The 16341-nt window shown below is 39.4% G+C and overlaps 1 protein-coding gene across 1 annotated transcript; it reads left to right on the plus strand.

Moving 5' to 3' along the window:
- The first annotated feature begins 288 nt into the window (after positions 1–288).
- Positions 289–10102, plus strand: eps15 (epidermal growth factor receptor pathway substrate 15). Its single transcript, XM_037698097.1, has 14 exons — positions 289–410; positions 1605–1687; positions 3345–3417; positions 4851–5012; positions 5168–5365; positions 5650–6015; positions 6228–6305; positions 6584–6743; positions 6910–6954; positions 7051–7448; positions 8682–8763; positions 8868–8938; positions 9421–9556; positions 9693–10102. The coding sequence occupies exons 1-14, from the start codon at positions 375–377 to the stop codon at positions 9947–9949; spliced, it is 2145 nt and encodes a 714-aa protein (XP_037554025.1). The 5' UTR covers positions 289–374; the 3' UTR covers positions 9950–10102.
- Positions 10103–16341: the final 6239 nt, after the last annotated feature.

Below are 16341 nucleotides of genomic sequence, written 5' to 3' on the forward strand. Positions count from 1 at the left end.
TCGTCAGCTTCAGATTGATGAGATAAAGCGCCAGGGCAAACTGTTCCTTGTTTATATATTTACTTACCTTGCTAGTGAAATGTCACTATAGATTTTATCCTCACGTGGCTGATTAGTATCTGTCACGCAGCGAGCTGGCTTTATCCACTGAACATTGTGGTTGGACATGATGGTCAGTCAGGTTAATAAAAAGCAGCCGTTGCCTGAGGTGTAAATCGTTGGTCTCTTATATAACTCTGCATCTGGTTTTCAGGGAGCTCTGTGACATTGGAGATATAGGGAAGCTGACCCGGGAACAGTTTGCCCTGGCGCTTTATCTCATCAATCTGAAGCTGACGAAAGGCCTGGACCCACCACAGAGTCTCTCACCGGAAATGATCCCTCCTTCGGACAAACAAAACATCAAGCATGTGAGAAACTTTTGAGGAACTGAAGTGTTAAGCATTAGGTAGAGAGGTATCTTGTTTAAAAAAAAAGGTTTGATAGCATTCATTAGAAAAACAGAGCAGCAGCAGAAGATATCTTGCATCAAAAACGAGCAACTTTTTTTGTACATTTAGACTCGCAGCTGCATTTGTTTCTCATTTCTTTTTCGTTTTTCTCCTTTTTTTTTTTGGTTTCCTTGTATATTTTTGCATTTCAATCACTTCATGTGCAGTGAGGCAGCACAGGTGTTTTTGATGCATCTTATTACTCTCGACAAAGTTGCCTTTTTATTATTTCTGATGCCCTAGCTTGTTTTCTGTTGGACTTCCACCACATTGTCTTTTAGTCTGAACTAACCACAGTTATAAATGATCTAGATACCTGTTCTTTAAAGGAAGTTGAAATGGTGCCAATTTTAACTTTTTGTGATGTACCTAAAACACCAAATATGTCTGCAAAAGTGATTTTTTTTTTTTTTTAGTTTTTTTTTTTTTAGTTTTGAAGTATGTTTAACTTCTTTCATACAGAAGAAGCTGTAATATTTACTTCCCTAATTGTTGGAGAACAACATGGCATCAAGGGCTGCAGATTATGAAGATAAATCAGTCTCAAAAGTAATCACACAAGAGTTCAAGAAGGATTATATGCTTGCAATAAGATCCACAAGCGTACCACGTTTTACAAATGCATACTACAAAATTCACTAACGCGTAAGCAATTTCTCAAATAAACGCATTTCAGTTTGCACAAGTATGAATATTCTGTGCATACAGTTTGTCAAATACATGTGCATGAATCACCTGCCATGGATGAATCAGTCAACATGATTGCATGGATCAGTTTGTCTGTAAATGTGACTTTTGAGACTTTCTTGCTGTGTGAAAACCTGAGACATCTGAGTCTTAGCAGATTTACTGAGAAGACACATTTTAAACTTGGCGCCATAGCTCATAACCTCTATAGTAAAACACAGAGACTGATTTATCATCATAGTTGATAAAATCAAACGAAAACAGTGGAAAAAATACCACTGACCAGTGACCTGTCTCCTCCCTGACTCACTTCTCTAGACATTGTTCTCTAACCACATTTTGATTGTGTCTCATCAGTTGTTTCATACAATGGTTCCTCTTTTACACATTGATCCTTCTATTTTGTAATTGTCATGTCTTCTGCAGAACAATGCTGCTAACCTGGCTGCTGACTTCTCTGCTATTAAGGAGCTGGACACTCTCAGTAATGAGATTGTCGAACTACAAAGGTAATCTTTTGTCCTTTAAGCTTCAAATAAGTCATAGATACACTTGCCGAAGCCATATTGGCGAAGGTTATTTGCCTTGTCATCAGCAATGGAATAATCTAGAGGCTGGTTATAATTCATTTATTGCTATGGTTATAATGTTTAACTTTTTTAGATGGTAATCATCCCACCCAATAGAAATTAGTGTCTGGCATTAATGTGTACCTATTAAATTTTGTAAGATAAATGTGAGTTAGAGCTTCTCTGGTAAATTATCTCATAAATAGTATTTAAATGTAGAAATTAACATCATATAACATGAATGGTTTAGAGTCGTAAAAAACAAAACTGCTGTCAGAATCAAGAGCTGAATTGACCAGCACCGTGCAGCATTTCCTTCATACCGAGTTTAAATGTTTGCATTCATTTCGAACGACATCGTCTCAGTTTCACTTGTTCTCAGCATCATTTACTGGTTTATGTTTTATACCAAACAGGACTGAGGTTCCTCCATAAATGGAAGTTGAGAGTGAGAAGTGAGAAAAGGGTCTTTCAGTCCTGTGTTTTTACACACACACAGTGAGAAGTACATATTCATCATGTGGCAGGTGTTCGAAGGAAGAAAGCTAGAAATGAAAGCTAGGTTAGAGTTTAGCTTTAAACAAGCATCGGATCAAAGTTAGAAGAAAAAATATGCGATGGACGTTTGCAGCTGCTTCAAGTTTTGGCAGCAACATTTTCCTCAAAATAAGGATGGTGATGAACATGACCATGGGTAAGATCAGACACGAGCTGGCTGTAGATTTTCTTCTAAAATATTAGATGAATTTCATTTTTGACATGAAGTGAGAGAGAATCTAAAATAGGCTGTGCTTGAAAGTTATATTTGGAAGTGGGATGCGTTTGATTTATTTTTAAAGAGGACATCTTAGATCTTATTACTGTTTTTCTTTTACATTTTATTGTTGGATGTAACTGGGACCCTGTGTACAACATTTTGCTCCACCAACAAATAAAGAAACTCTGACTCTGACATCCAAAACTGTAATGAATAGTTTTTCTTGACTATAAAGCATTTATTGAGTATAAAACATATGCAAAAAAAGATCTGAATAAAAAAAAAATTGATATGTTACGTGGAACAACACCCGACTTGACCCATGTTTAGACTGCTTTCCTATTTCAATCATTTGGAGAGGTTTATTAGCAGAGATGAAAGTTTTTGGCAGCTGATTGTAATGGTATTACTGTGTGGTGTTTTGCTGAAAATTCAATCTTTCCAATTGAATGATAAAAAAAACAGAAGATCTGAAAAGACTGCTAAGATTGGTGTCTTAGTTTGGCTCGTCATGACATCTCTCCTTTCTCTCCCTGTTCAACCATCTGCTTCTCTCTCCTCAAAGCCCACACATACACTCACTGTAGGTCCTGGTAGTCTCACTTTCTAATCCTTTACACTGCATCACACAGCTGCTCCAGCTGTGGATTTTTGTGCTGTGAAGCTGTGATTTCAGAGCAGGATCATGGTAGTTCAGGGTAAGGAGGTGATGGTGTTTGAGAGACGGGGTGAAGCGTCCTCAACAGACACTTGGATGTGGCTGGGCGGGGTCTGGTTGCCAGGTCTAACGTGCCTATCCTCAGTGGCTAACTACTTCCATTTTTTGTGCTGGACCCCCAGAGAGAAGGACTCTGTGGAAGAGGAGATCAAGGAAAAAGAGGAGGCCATTCGACAACGCAGCAGTGAAGTGCAGGTGAGGTTTCTTTGTCTTTAGTTGAGAGTTTGTACCCATTTCCAGTCAGACCATTATATGGGATAAACTAGAGCTCTTGTTTTTTGTATTTTCTCTTGTCTGACTAGAGCTTGAGCAGACCTGATGTGGTATAAAAGCACATATTTATCTTTAAAAAAATTCAGGTCAGCAGGAACCACGTTTTTGAAAGCAGTTTAAGGTTCTACAATAGAAAATGCTGCAGATATTGATTACAGTTAGTTTACAGTTTGATATACCTGTACAGAAATGTAGTTAATGTACCGTTCATACCGGACAAGGTTGGTTGCTTCTGATAGGAGTGTCTGACTCCCCAGAGGCTGAGCAGTTAATTCTATTTTGGGAGCAGATTGCTTAAAGGGCTAGTCAGATCTGCTTTTGGGATTTCAGTCTTGGTGTCTCTGTGTGAGGGGAGGGGGGGGTCTCATGGGAGTTTGGTGCTCATGCAGAAAAATCCATCCATCCATTTTCTTTACCCGCTTCTTCTTTTTGGGTTGCAGGGCTCACTAGTGCCCATGTCCAGCTGTCACAGTGTGAGAGGCAAAGGGACACTCTGGACAGGTCTCCAGTCCATCACAGGGACACATGGAGACAAACTAGACAAATAACCATTCACTCTCTCACACCTAGGGACAAGTTAGTAAAGAAATCAGCCTAACATGCATGTTTTTGGTCTGTGGGAGGAAACTGGAGTGCCTGGAGAAAACCCACGCATGCACAGATAGAACATGCAAACTCCACCCAGAAAGGTCCTCGGCTGGGATTTGAACCAGCAACTTTCACGCAAATCTTTCAGTGTTTTTATGTGATGTTCATTCTTGGACATTTCATTTTATTTATTTCCAGTGGAGGCAGCACGGTGGCGCAACTGGTAGAGCTGCTGCCTCTCAGCGAGCAGGTCCGGGTTCAAACCCCGGTCCAGGGGCCTTTCTGGGTGGAGTTTGCATGTTCTCTCCGTGCATGCGTGGGTTTTCTCCGGGTACTCCAGTTTCCTCCCACAGACCAAAAACATGCATGTTAGGCTAACTGGTAACTCTCAATTGTCCCTAGGTGTGAGTGGGAGAGTGAATGGTTGTTTGTCTCGTTTGTCTCTATGTGGCCCTGTGATGGACTTGTGACCTGTCCAGGGTGTACCCCGCCCCTCGCACAGTGATTGCTGGACATGGGCACCAGCGACCCCCGTGATCCAAAATGGAATAAGCGGGTAAAAGATAATGATGGATGGATATTTCCAGTGGAGCCTTCACAAATTCAAATGTCACTGCCACTTTCCACAGAGGACGGAAATTTATCTGTGGCATTTACACGGTCATAAAATGATGTGCTCAGCTTTTCTGTTTTATTTGATTTATTCTTAGAAGAACTCTCATTATTTATCCTTAAATTGCTGTTGTTGGTTTTTATTTTTCCTGCAGGACCTTCAGCATGAGGTGGCCAAAGAGAGTGAGGAGCTACAGCGACTCCAGGCACAGCGTCAGAAAGTCCAGGAGGCTTTAGATGAGCTGGACCAACAGAAGAGCTCCTTGGAGGAGCAGCTCAACCACATTCGACAGCAGACCACCCAAGAGACTCAGCTTGTAGGTTGTTTTAATTTTACAAACTAATACTTAAGAACTATTAACTAAAGACAAGACACATTTCAGGATTTTTTTTTACAAGCATTCTATCTTTTGAAGCAAGAATGATCAGAGAAGCTGCGCAGCTTCCAACAAATACACTTGTGTATTTCTAGATCTCATCTCTGCAGTCTGAGCACGAGGAGCAGGAGCAGAGGATATGTCAGTACGAGGAGGAGCTCGTGCAGGCACGAGAGGAGCTGCTGGCTCTGCAGGAGGAGAGCAGGAGGCTGCAGGAGACTGTCCGGGCTGCTCAGGAGCAACTCACTCCACTTCAGGAGTCTGTGCGCGACTCCTTCACACAAGTTTCACAGGTCAGAAACTTCTTCTGTAAACACAGAACTATTTTAAGTCTCATATTCATCTAATGGAAAACACACAACCTTACTGAAACAAAATGAGTTGCAATAATTGTTTTATACACACAAACAACCCTCTGTGTTTTTTACCTTTTTCTTTTTTTTTTTTATGGATTCAACCCCGAGTGCATCCTAAAAAAATCAGTGAAGATGCTGACAATGCTATGTTGCCAAAACAAATTCTACAAGATCTGAGTTTGTTCTTTATTTTATTTTCTGATGGTCTGCTTTTCTTTTAGGTTCAACAGAAGGTCAAAGACCTTCAGGTAGAGGAGAGGTCTGTGACTGCACAGCTCAGCTGGAAGAGAGCTCTGGAGGACAGCTCTCCTGTCATGGTGAACGGATCGTCCGATCCTGCTGCAGAACTGGACCTCTTCCACGAGGATCAGCCAAAAGAGCTGAAGGAGGAAGCACCAGCTGCTGCCTGCAGTCAGCAGAAAGAACTTTCAGATACAAAGGAGAAAGAAGAAGAAAAGGAGGAAGGGAGTCCAAAGACTCTGGAGGAGGAAAAGCAGAAACCTTCTGCCCTGGATGATTTCTATAAAAGTTTTGTCTCAGCTGATTTGTACAACAGTTTGTCAAAGCCACAAGAGAGCACTGTTGGGGTAATGCATATACTAAAATCAGTTACATTAATTGAAGTCACTGTTAAATACTGTTAATTACTCTAATACCTTTTAAATGTGCAAGTACAGTAAACCTAATTTATATTTGGTGTGGTGTGGTTGTAGTTCAGAGCAGATGCAAAAAACATCTGCCACATTTGGCACTCTCTCAAGGTAACTGTTGTCATTGCTGTTTTCTCTGAACGCATCAGGAAAACCTTTTTGCACCTGAACTCTCCTCGGAGATCCTCGATGAGGATGATGAATCACCTAAAGACTCCCCACTACAGGTAAAGTTCCAGATTATTGAGCTTTACCAGGGTCTATTTTTTTGTATTGCCTTTAGTCAAGTATCGCAAACTACTTTTAAAACCTATGTTTGCTTTACCAAGTTATCTTTTATAAAGTTTATCAGACACAAGCGGTTAATCAAGCAGCAACAAGTACATTTCCACTAAAGCATTTAGAGACACTACAGCAAAACCTGTTCGGAGTAAGAGTAGATGATGTTTCAGAGATGAACGTCTGTGTTGATGCTTGTCATCAGAGCCGTGTGCTTTCCCAACAGGTTGATTCTCCAGAGCCCGAGAACAAACCAGAGCCAGCAGGCTTTACAGAAACATGCACCTCGTCACCTCCTCAAGTGGAGCCTCGCTCCTTGCCACCTCAGACGACGCCCCCCTCCCTGCCTGAGGTGGACTTCTTCCATGCAGACCCTTTTACTGATCGTAAGCGCTCACAATCCAGAGTCTGGATTTATACTGAGTTTTTAACCTTTGTAGGAAAGATCAGATTTTTGTGATTGATTCATTTTTAGCTGTTTTAATGTTTCTATATAAAACATACTTGATTGATGTCTCCGAGTGTGTGATTTTATTTTATTATTTTTTGTAGATGATCCATTTAAAGACGATCCCTTTGGAAAAACCAATGTTGCAGGTCAGTTCTCCAATTCTCTGTTGTACTTGATGTGATGAACAGCCTAAAGATTTTCATTGTTAAATGTTGCACATTTTTTTCTGTATTTGTTCTCAGATCCTTTTGGAGGAGATCCGTTCAAAGGCTCAGACCCGTTCGCTGCAGACTCCTTCTTTGCACAGACCTCCAGCTCTGCTTTTTCTTCCGAGGACCCTTTTTCTGCTCCAGCTGACCCATTTGGTACTACTCCTGGCATCCCAGAGCCAGACCTGTTTGCAGCCAAGCTAAATGATACAGCTTCACCACCAGCAGCAGTCCAGGATCCATTTGCTTCCAAAACCACCAATCCAGCTCCTGCATCCAAGGATCCTTTCAGCTCCACAGGACCCAAGAATGCTGATTCAGATCTATTTGGAGGAAAATTGAACGTTTCGGGGGAGGTGGATCCATTTTGTTCACAGGATGGAAGGACAGATCCCTTCAGCTGCTCTCCTCCAAGTTCTGATTTAACACTGGTGAGTGAAACTTTGCTTCGATCTCTCCAGGCTATTGAATGGCATCATTCTTAACCCGTTTAAAAAGTTCAAGTTTTGTTTAAAAATATACACTGGTTTTATGTACACTTTCAAGTTCTTCATACCCTTTAAAATCCTGGCTGTTTGATCTTCTGATCTGGAGAAAAAACACTGATTTTTTAATTTTTTATTTTAATTATTGTCGATTGTGAGCTAGAATGAAGAAATCAGTGTGTTTTGTAATTAATGGATCACAACTACAAGATTCCCCCACCACCCCCCAAAAAAGGATAAAATACCCTTTCTTCACACAACTGACATTTCCAACAATTTTCAGTCGGGTCATCTGGACAGTTTCTTTTCTTTTATGCTGAAACGTTTCACCTTCCATCCAGAAGGCTTCATCAGTCAAGGAAACACACAACACTGATTCTTCCCCCCAAGCAGCTTGCTCCAAAGTGGAACAAACCAGTTATGTTGGTGCTAAGATGGTCTCTTTGGCACGCCCCCTCCTCCGGTGCCGGCCCTCTTCCTCGTCGACAGTCATGTCAAACTGGTTCAAAACCAAAAAAGTCCATGCTCAATAATTCAGGTATACAATCCAACAATTTTCAGTCAGGTGATCTGGACAGTTTCTTTTCTTTTATGCTGAAACGTTTCACCTTCCATCCAGAAGGCTTCATCAGTCAAGGAAACACACAACACAAAACTGATTCTTCCCCCAACAGCTTACTCCAAAGTGGAACAAACCAGTTATGTAGGTGCTAAGATGGAAACATTTCAGCACAAAAAAAAAAACTGTCCAGATGACCTGACTGAAAATTGTTGGATTGTATACCTGGATTATTGAGCATTGTTTTGGTTCTGAACAATCTGAGAAATTTTGTTTTGAGTTAAGCCATAAATATGTAGTTTTAGAATAATTTACTTGGATTTTGGAGTGTTCAAATAACTGAAGAGGAGTTATTGTTGTAGACATTTGTACCTATTTAATTGATCTTGTGATTTTTTTTATATTTATTGGATTTTAATTGAAAAAAAAAATTTAAGACTTAATCATGACCAGTCTGATGAAATAATTAATTTTATTCCTGCATTGTTTGTGCATTCAGTAAAAATAGTGTGTGAACTCTGCATCAAGGTTGATTATAATTTTGTATACATTACTTTTAAAACCCAACAAATCATTTAGCCATTTCCCTTAATCTCAGTTTATGTATTTTTTGTTTTTAGAAGGACGCTGCACCAACCAATGACCCCTTCGCTCCAGGAGGTACTACAATGAGCACCACTTCTGAGCCAGGAAAAGAGCCAGGTATGGTTTGGCGCCACCTTCTGGGAATAAATAAACATTACAACAAATAAATAAAAAGTACAGTTGTGATGCTCAGTCTGTTTTGTGATTGTTATAATTTTTAGATCCATTTGCTGCTGTGTTTGGTAGTGAGTCATTTGGAGGAGGCTTTGCAGATTTTAGCTCTTTGACAAAGGTAATTCTTAATGTTTGGTCACATCCTGCTATTCACAGAAACAGAAAATTACTAAATTGACAGTCTTAAGTGTCGCACACTGAAGGAGAACTGTTGGTTCATTTAGTTTCCTATATTGTAATTGTGTATGTAATTATTTGATTCTTTTTGCAACATAGACCTTTAAAGCACTTCAAAAGTGTTCTTGGAGAGTACTTTGTGTTTGTTCATGGGGGCTATGAATGCACCCATGAGAGGGCTTTCTTTTAGGGACACTTTGTTTACATATTAGTATGCAGCTCTGGAGCTAATGATCCTTCACATTCTTGCTAACCTTGCTGCATGGATTATCTAACAGGGTTTTTGTAAGCATATTTAATAACTATTTATGGTGTAGTTATTTTTGTGTTTGTCATAACAATTCAGAAGCAGTAATTTTTATCTTTTTGTTTTCGAATAGAAAATGAGCTTTTCTTTAATGGGATGAAAACTTTCTGTTCCAGTCAAATGGTCCTGACCAGTTTGGCATCAACAACATGAACCTGTTCCAGGAGGACAACCAGTCTGCCAGCTCTGACGTGCCCCCAGCCCTGCCCCCTAAAACGGGTACGCCAACTAGACCTCCCCCTCCACCTCCAGGTCAGTAACTCTCCCCTTGAAGGAGGCGCACATCAGCTGAATGTAATATTTAAGCTGTATAGCTGTCAGCTGCGTGAGTGTTCATCTTATTAAAATCAAAGTTTTTGTGTGTTTTCGTCTGTAATTGCTACATCAGGTAAGAGATCATCGATCTCCAGAACAGAATCCTCCGAGTCCTTCCAACGAAGAGGACACTTCCTCCAACAAACTTCAGGAGACTTCTCTTCCTCTTCCTCCTCTTCCTCCCTGCCTGCCAAGGATCCTTTAGCTGACCCTTTCGCCCCTTCCTCCCCTCCTCGGCACAACCTGCGGGAAGTTGATCGATTTGCCAGCTTCGACAAAGTGAGCACCTCCCTCTCACCATCTCCCTCACCTCCACCTGAATGTGAATAGTCACACCCTCTTTTCTTTCCAGCAATTGAATCTAAGCTAGTTTTTCAGGAATGTGACAACCCCCAAGCAAATCAGGAAAGCCTTTTAAATCGCTCCATCCACTGCCATTAAAAACAACCTGAAGAAGAGGGCTAAACGCATTATCTAAAGTTTCACGAGGTAGAATGTATGCTTAAATATATATTTATGCTTATTTAGCCTTGACAAAATGTTACTAGTTGTTGGCCTGCTACTTTTGTATACTTGCGCTCCATATCAGTGCTGTTTTTTTTGTTTGATTACTTCCTCTGTGACTATCACTTGTTTGATTTATGTTGGGCTTTCACTTAATTTAAGCCTTATGCTTGCATTGCACTGTCTTAACCTGTGAGAAATGTACAGTATTATCCAGACAAAATATAGACAAATTAATATATTAAGTCTGCCTTGACACTGAATTCAATTGTAGCCACAGTCACAAGTTCTGTCACAAATTGGTTACAAGTTTCTTAATGTTTGGCGGTGAATGGAGGGATGAGAGGCTACTTGAATTTGTTTTATTTTTTGTAAACAAACCCATGTCTACACTCTTGTGCATGTGCAAGCATGTTAAAGAAGAGTAACTCTAAGATGAGGCATTTTACTCTTAATTAAAATGATTTGTCTTGAGATTTTATGTCACTTTTATCACTGAAGTGGTCTCAGCTGAATGTTAAATGCTTCTGTACTTTAACGGGTTATTTAAAACGTGAGTGGCTGAGCTCAGAATCAACAGGTTTCAGTCTGCAGCGCTTTGACAAGATTATTTCAGCAGGCCTTAAAGTGGTAGTTCATGTCTTTTGACGTGGCGTTCTGCAGAAGAGTTCTGATGAATTAATATCTTTCTTGTAGACAGCTCTTTGAGTGACCTCAGTAACAGTTTAAAGAATAAGGGTTGTTGCCTTCTTAAAACAACTTTAATCTAAAACTTCATAGCAGTTCATTCAAATGCTATTTAATAAACTTATACATCACTATCAGTTTACATTACATGGTTAATTAAATGGAATTTTGTGGTTGTTTTTAAGAGCAAGTTGTGGTAGCAGCGGTGCACTTTTAACACAAGTCAGAAGCACTTCCTGTAATTATACCACAATATTTCTGCTGCAAAGTTGATGTGTGCTAAAGGTCCGTAAAACTGTTTGCTTTAAGTGTTATGAATTTAAATGGGATTAACGTTGCTTTAAAATGGCAGCAACCTACTTTCACCATCCTGTCCCTGCTCAGACTGTCGCGTCATCATCTTGGTAAAATTTTAACCGTTTCCCCAAACTGAGGATGTTCAAAGAGTTATCTAAAACGGGTAAGATATTAATCATGCATAACTTTCAACAGAACCCCACGCTGCAAGATTTAAATTATTGCTTTAACCAAGAAGCTGCAGTGTTTTTGTATCTCAGTCTGCAAACCTGAAAATAATTACAAAAAAAAACAAGCCTTTAGGTGAACCTGTGCCTTTTAACATCTGCATGTTGCTGTAACAACTACTCAGACACAAATTATTCTCTTTACTCTTGATATTATTAAAATGGTTACAACTAGTAGTTGACCATTTTGAAAAGAGTGTGAATTGAAGCTTGCACCTCAAATATTAACCTAGAATTGGGCTGCAGTTCAAATATCAACATTAATGAAATGACCTCCACTCTTCCTCCTTATTGCTGCATAGAAAAGAACATTTAAGCTGTAAATTGTGGGACAGATGGCAATGAAAAGACGGTGTTGACTTTCATGACCCCACCTGCATGTTTCTGTCAAACCTGCATGTACTAACTGGGTTTTTGATTGGCTGGCTGACTGTTCACTTACAACCTGCCTCTAATAATCCTTCAAATCAATGTTTATTTTCTCCCTTTACTCACGCTGCTGTTCGTGATGCTACTGATTCATGCATCCCTCTGTCCATCCGTCTGTCTGTTTATCCACTCGTTCATCCATGGATTTTGTTTCAGTCTCAGCCTTTGAAAAGCATTGTCTGTATTCTTTGTGCGTTTTTAAACTTTTGTTAAACATGTTAAATAAAGTGTTGAATCTAGGCCACCATCTCTGGCTTCTATGTGCATCCGTGACATCTTTGGCTGCAAACCAAATGCCAAGTCTATTTATGCCTTTTTAGTTTATGCATTTTATTTATCAAAAGTTATGCATGTACTACAGATTTTTTTTCTAATGCATGTTTGAAATATATGATATTGGTCTCATTGAAAGATAGGCTGCTGTGAATTAAAAGATGCATGCTTTACTGGTGAGCGATTGCTTTGCAGTTTTGTTTGTGCTGGTTTGTGTATAGCAAGAAAATCAGTAAAGCATCTGTTGCATATGTAGCATTTTATGCGTTTTATTTTGAACCAAAAACATGCAAAGCATGTGGAGAGAAGTAAAGATGAACTAAAATAAAACTAATAAAGAGGTGTTTTTAAGGTAAAATAAAATAATTAATTAAAGCAGATAGTTTTGAATTGAATCAGGGGCACTGCCTGCATAATTTATATAATGTACATTTCATAAATGCCAAGTATTTTTTGTGTATTGAGTCATAAAAGTAACTGTGTGAGCACTACTTTTTTATCTTTGCGTGCCTTCACACACTTGATGACCTTTTGATTTTTGTTGGTCGTCTGAAAGTGATGAGCCATTCAGCACGGTGCATGTCCAGTGTGTAGCACGATAACCATCTTAACCAGCGCACTGTTTATTTTAAAGGCCCCGTTGCTCCTTGTTTCTGTGGTTGTGGACCTGCAAACAGATGTGATACTGATCGTACGACTCTTTGGAAATCCCAGCTTGGCTGCTTGTCTCCTGCTTCTCGCCTGATCACATGTCTCAGTAAAATCAATTATGACAAACGCCCAAGGGATGAAAAATTGTCACTGTTGACGTGAACGTGTTTATTCAGAGGAATGCTTCACTCTTGCTCTGCTGAGGTTGTGAAGGTTGTGTCTGTCAGGGAAAGAAGAGAAGGACTATCTTCCATCTGTGTTTGTGCAATGGTGAGTCTATCAGAAGATACCACATCCAATGTGTGCTTTGTGTTTATTCTTTATGTTTCATGGAGCAGTATCCAACCGAGGAAGACATGATAGAGTGGGCAAAGCGCGAGAGCGAGCGAGAGGAAAAGGAGCGACTTGCAAGACTCACTCAGCAGGAGCAAGAGGACCTGGAGCTCGCCATCGCTCTAAGCAAGTCTGAACTCTCCTGAGGAGACTCCTCTCCTCAGCTGGGCTAGCTTGGCACGGCACAGCCTGGCCCAGCCCAGAAATAAATCACCAAAGCAAAATGGGGACTGCGTAGGACTGATGCCCCGAGGCAGACACTGATGTCTGAATCGCTCGGCTCTTTGTCCCATCCGATCGCTCACTGACGTTACAGAGCAGCGTTATTCCATCCGGTTTTTCTGCAGGCTTGACCGAAGGAGAGCATCGAGGAGTTTTCAAACCTGGCTACTACAAATGCTACTTTAACTCTTCCACTTGTAATTTATTTAAACATGCACTTAAAACCAGAGAGAAATGGCCTTTGTGAGAAGCACAGCTTCTTCGCCGCTAACCAAACTCACTACACTTTATGAACTCCCAGCTCTCACTGTGAAGATTTAGTTGATAGAACATGAAAATCCCCAAACTTTCCCTCTCTTCTTTCATAATAAAAAAAACCGGTAACGGCTTAAATTAGTTTTTTCAAGCCTTGTGTAACAAATTGAGTCTTCACTGTAACTTTGTTTTTTATGTGCTTCAAAAAGCAGATGCAATTCTTCTACGTCTGAACGATACAAACCTGGGTCACCAAAATCAACTTCTAGTGTTGAGTAACATTTCCATTAAATAGCTTAGATATTTTATAATTGAGGCATATGAGCGTTAATATAAATTTAAGCATTTCAGTAACTCTTGGATTTATCATGATTTAATGAGACTTCAGATCTTAGATTATTTTCCCTAAAGCAGAGTCCTGCTTAAAAACTCAACTATTTCTTTTAAAATGAACCAAATATGAATGGTTTATAATTCATAGCTGTGCAAACGTCATTTCAGCATTTTAGGTATTTGGAAAATTTCCATAAAAGGTCTTTTTTTTTTATTTTATTATTTAGATAGCTTTATTTTTTCAGGTGACTTCCTGTCTGACAGACTCAGAAGATTTCAGTCTTGTAGAAATCAGCCAATGGTGGTGAGTTTTCTGCCTGGGAATTTTACTTGCAAAAATTCAGCTTGTGCTAGGAGGATCAAGTGTCGCGTTAAACTGCGTCCTCTTACCTGCAGAGGATACATAACAGCTGCCTGGAACTACTTTTTATTAGTCTGTTTTTGCCCCAGGAAAGGCTTAATATTCATCTATGGAAAATAATGTCTAAGGGAATATGTATTTTGAAGGCCCCTGTTTTCATTTCATTTTCTTCAAAATGTAGCACAATAGATAGCACTTGTCAGATATTTTTTAGATTTATTTTTCCATTTTCAACCTGGTGTTCTGCTTCTTTTATGTGAAACCAGTTTCTGTCATTAAAACAGCACTTTGTACCGAGTGCCGTATCTTGTTGACGTTTATTGTAAATTCAAGAGATTTGCATGTTTGTCCTCTGAGCTTTTTTTATGCCAGAGTTCATAGTTTCTCACTTTCAAAGGCCACTAAAGTTAAAGTTACCATCATCTGTACAGACAAACCCAGAACCACTTAATGCTTGTTGGCTTAATCATGAAGTCTTTTAAAAACTAAAGCTAATTGTATTTGTTTTGTATTTTCTAACTTGTAAGAAAAAAAAAATCGTTAATGGGAGGGTTTGCCAGACTATGTAATGCATATAACTGAAACTAAATAAAGGTTAAAATATAATAAAGTTTGGTTGTGTCGTATCAATGTGGACTCCCATACAATTATACAATATGGTTAAGATCAAGAAGTATCAGGTTAAAAAAAAAAGTGCTATGTACACGGTCTTGAGGCACTCCTTAACTGATTCTGGCTGTGAGGAAACAAGTTATCAGTGATGATGAACTGCTTCTTTATTAAATAAACTGAAACTAGAAAAGAGCAGTATCAATTGAACCAAGGTGGGGAAATGTTTAAATGAGAAAGATGACGTGAGAAAGCTGTAAACAGATCAAGAAAAATGAGAAAAGTTCAGAGTCTCAGCAGTATCACTGGTGTTCTTAATGAGTTCAGATGGAAAGGATCATAAATGGAAATGTACTCCTGGAGTTGACTTTTCCATGTACTTTAATCCAAAACAAGAAGAGGGACAATAGCTTTTACATTTTAAAATCACATCTGTTCAGGCCTTCATTCTTAAAGACGCATCTAACCTGTATGTTTTTTGTTTGTTTTGTATTTATGCATTCCACACAAGGAAGTATGTACCATCTGCAAGAACAGAAATGTTAAGACGTGTATCTTTTCTTTGATTTGCTTGTTGTATTGATGTTGGTGTGAGGGAATAAAACAGGTAAATTGTACAGTACATGAATAGTAAAGCCAAAAGAAAGTTTTTCAAAGGAAATTTATTACAACCATAAACACATCTACAATAACATTTATATTTACTTGAGTACAACCGTGTGGTGTTTTATGTGTGTATAATCTAAATGTTAAAAGGGCTTTGTGGAAAGGGAACTACTTTTGGGGCTTGTTGTATTTGAAGACGTTAAAGCGGAGGGATATAGGACCATGGAGCGGAGCTACATTCCTGTGCATTTAAATAGAAAAGCCATCATTATGTGAGGCAACACACCTCTTCACGTTAAGAAGCAGGAAGAGGCTCAGCGGCACTTCTCCGTCACTCGTGTCCGTGTGAAAGTGACTGTCCAGCCGCTTATGTCCTGTCCCGTCTGCCGGTGAGTCTGTCCTCCATGCCAGCCGTGTGAACCGGCGCCGAGGGATGAGTTTTAACTGGAAACGAACCGTGAAGAGGACTGACAGCAAAAAGTGAGTCCAAATTAAAAAAAAAAAAAACTTGACTCTTCAGCTCCACGACCTGTCTGTACTGGTCGCTTTCAGTTTAATCCATGGAATCACCACCTGCCTCTGCTGCCTCTCAGCTATCTAAAGATATATTAAAGATAAGATTAATTCACAGAGCATCGACTGTCAGACATGTTCCTGTGCTGCTACTGTGGAGCTGCATCCTTACATTAAAGTTATAACTAATTAATACTTTTATCAGCTTGTTTTGTTTTGATTTAACCACTGTGAGGCTAAAAGCTTTTCACATTCTTCTCTCTGCTCCCATGAACCAGTTTGTAGCCTGTTAGACAACATTTCTTTCATGGTGCAGTCAGACAGGATTACAGTCAGCCCTGAAAGTATTATATAATGATCATTTACAATATTAATTATCTATCTATCTATCTATCTATCTATCTATCTATCTATCTATCTAT

Source organism: Nematolebias whitei, chromosome 3, assembly GCF_014905685.2.
Source record: "Nematolebias whitei isolate Nwh7 chromosome 3, NemWhi1, whole genome shotgun sequence".
Taxonomy (NCBI): Eukaryota; Metazoa; Chordata; class Actinopteri; order Cyprinodontiformes; family Rivulidae; genus Nematolebias; species Nematolebias whitei.

Coding starts and splice junctions, on each gene's coding strand:
- eps15 (XM_037698097.1), top strand. CDS start 375: ATGATCCCTCCTTCGGACAAACAAAACATCAAGCAT. Junction 3,418..4,850: donor AACGCAGCAGTGAAGTGCAG/GTGAGGTTTCTT, acceptor TTTTTCCTGCAG/GACCTTCAGCATGAGGTGGC. Junction 6,306..6,583: donor CTAAAGACTCCCCACTACAG/GTAAAGTTCCAG, acceptor CTTTCCCAACAG/GTTGATTCTCCAGAGCCCGA.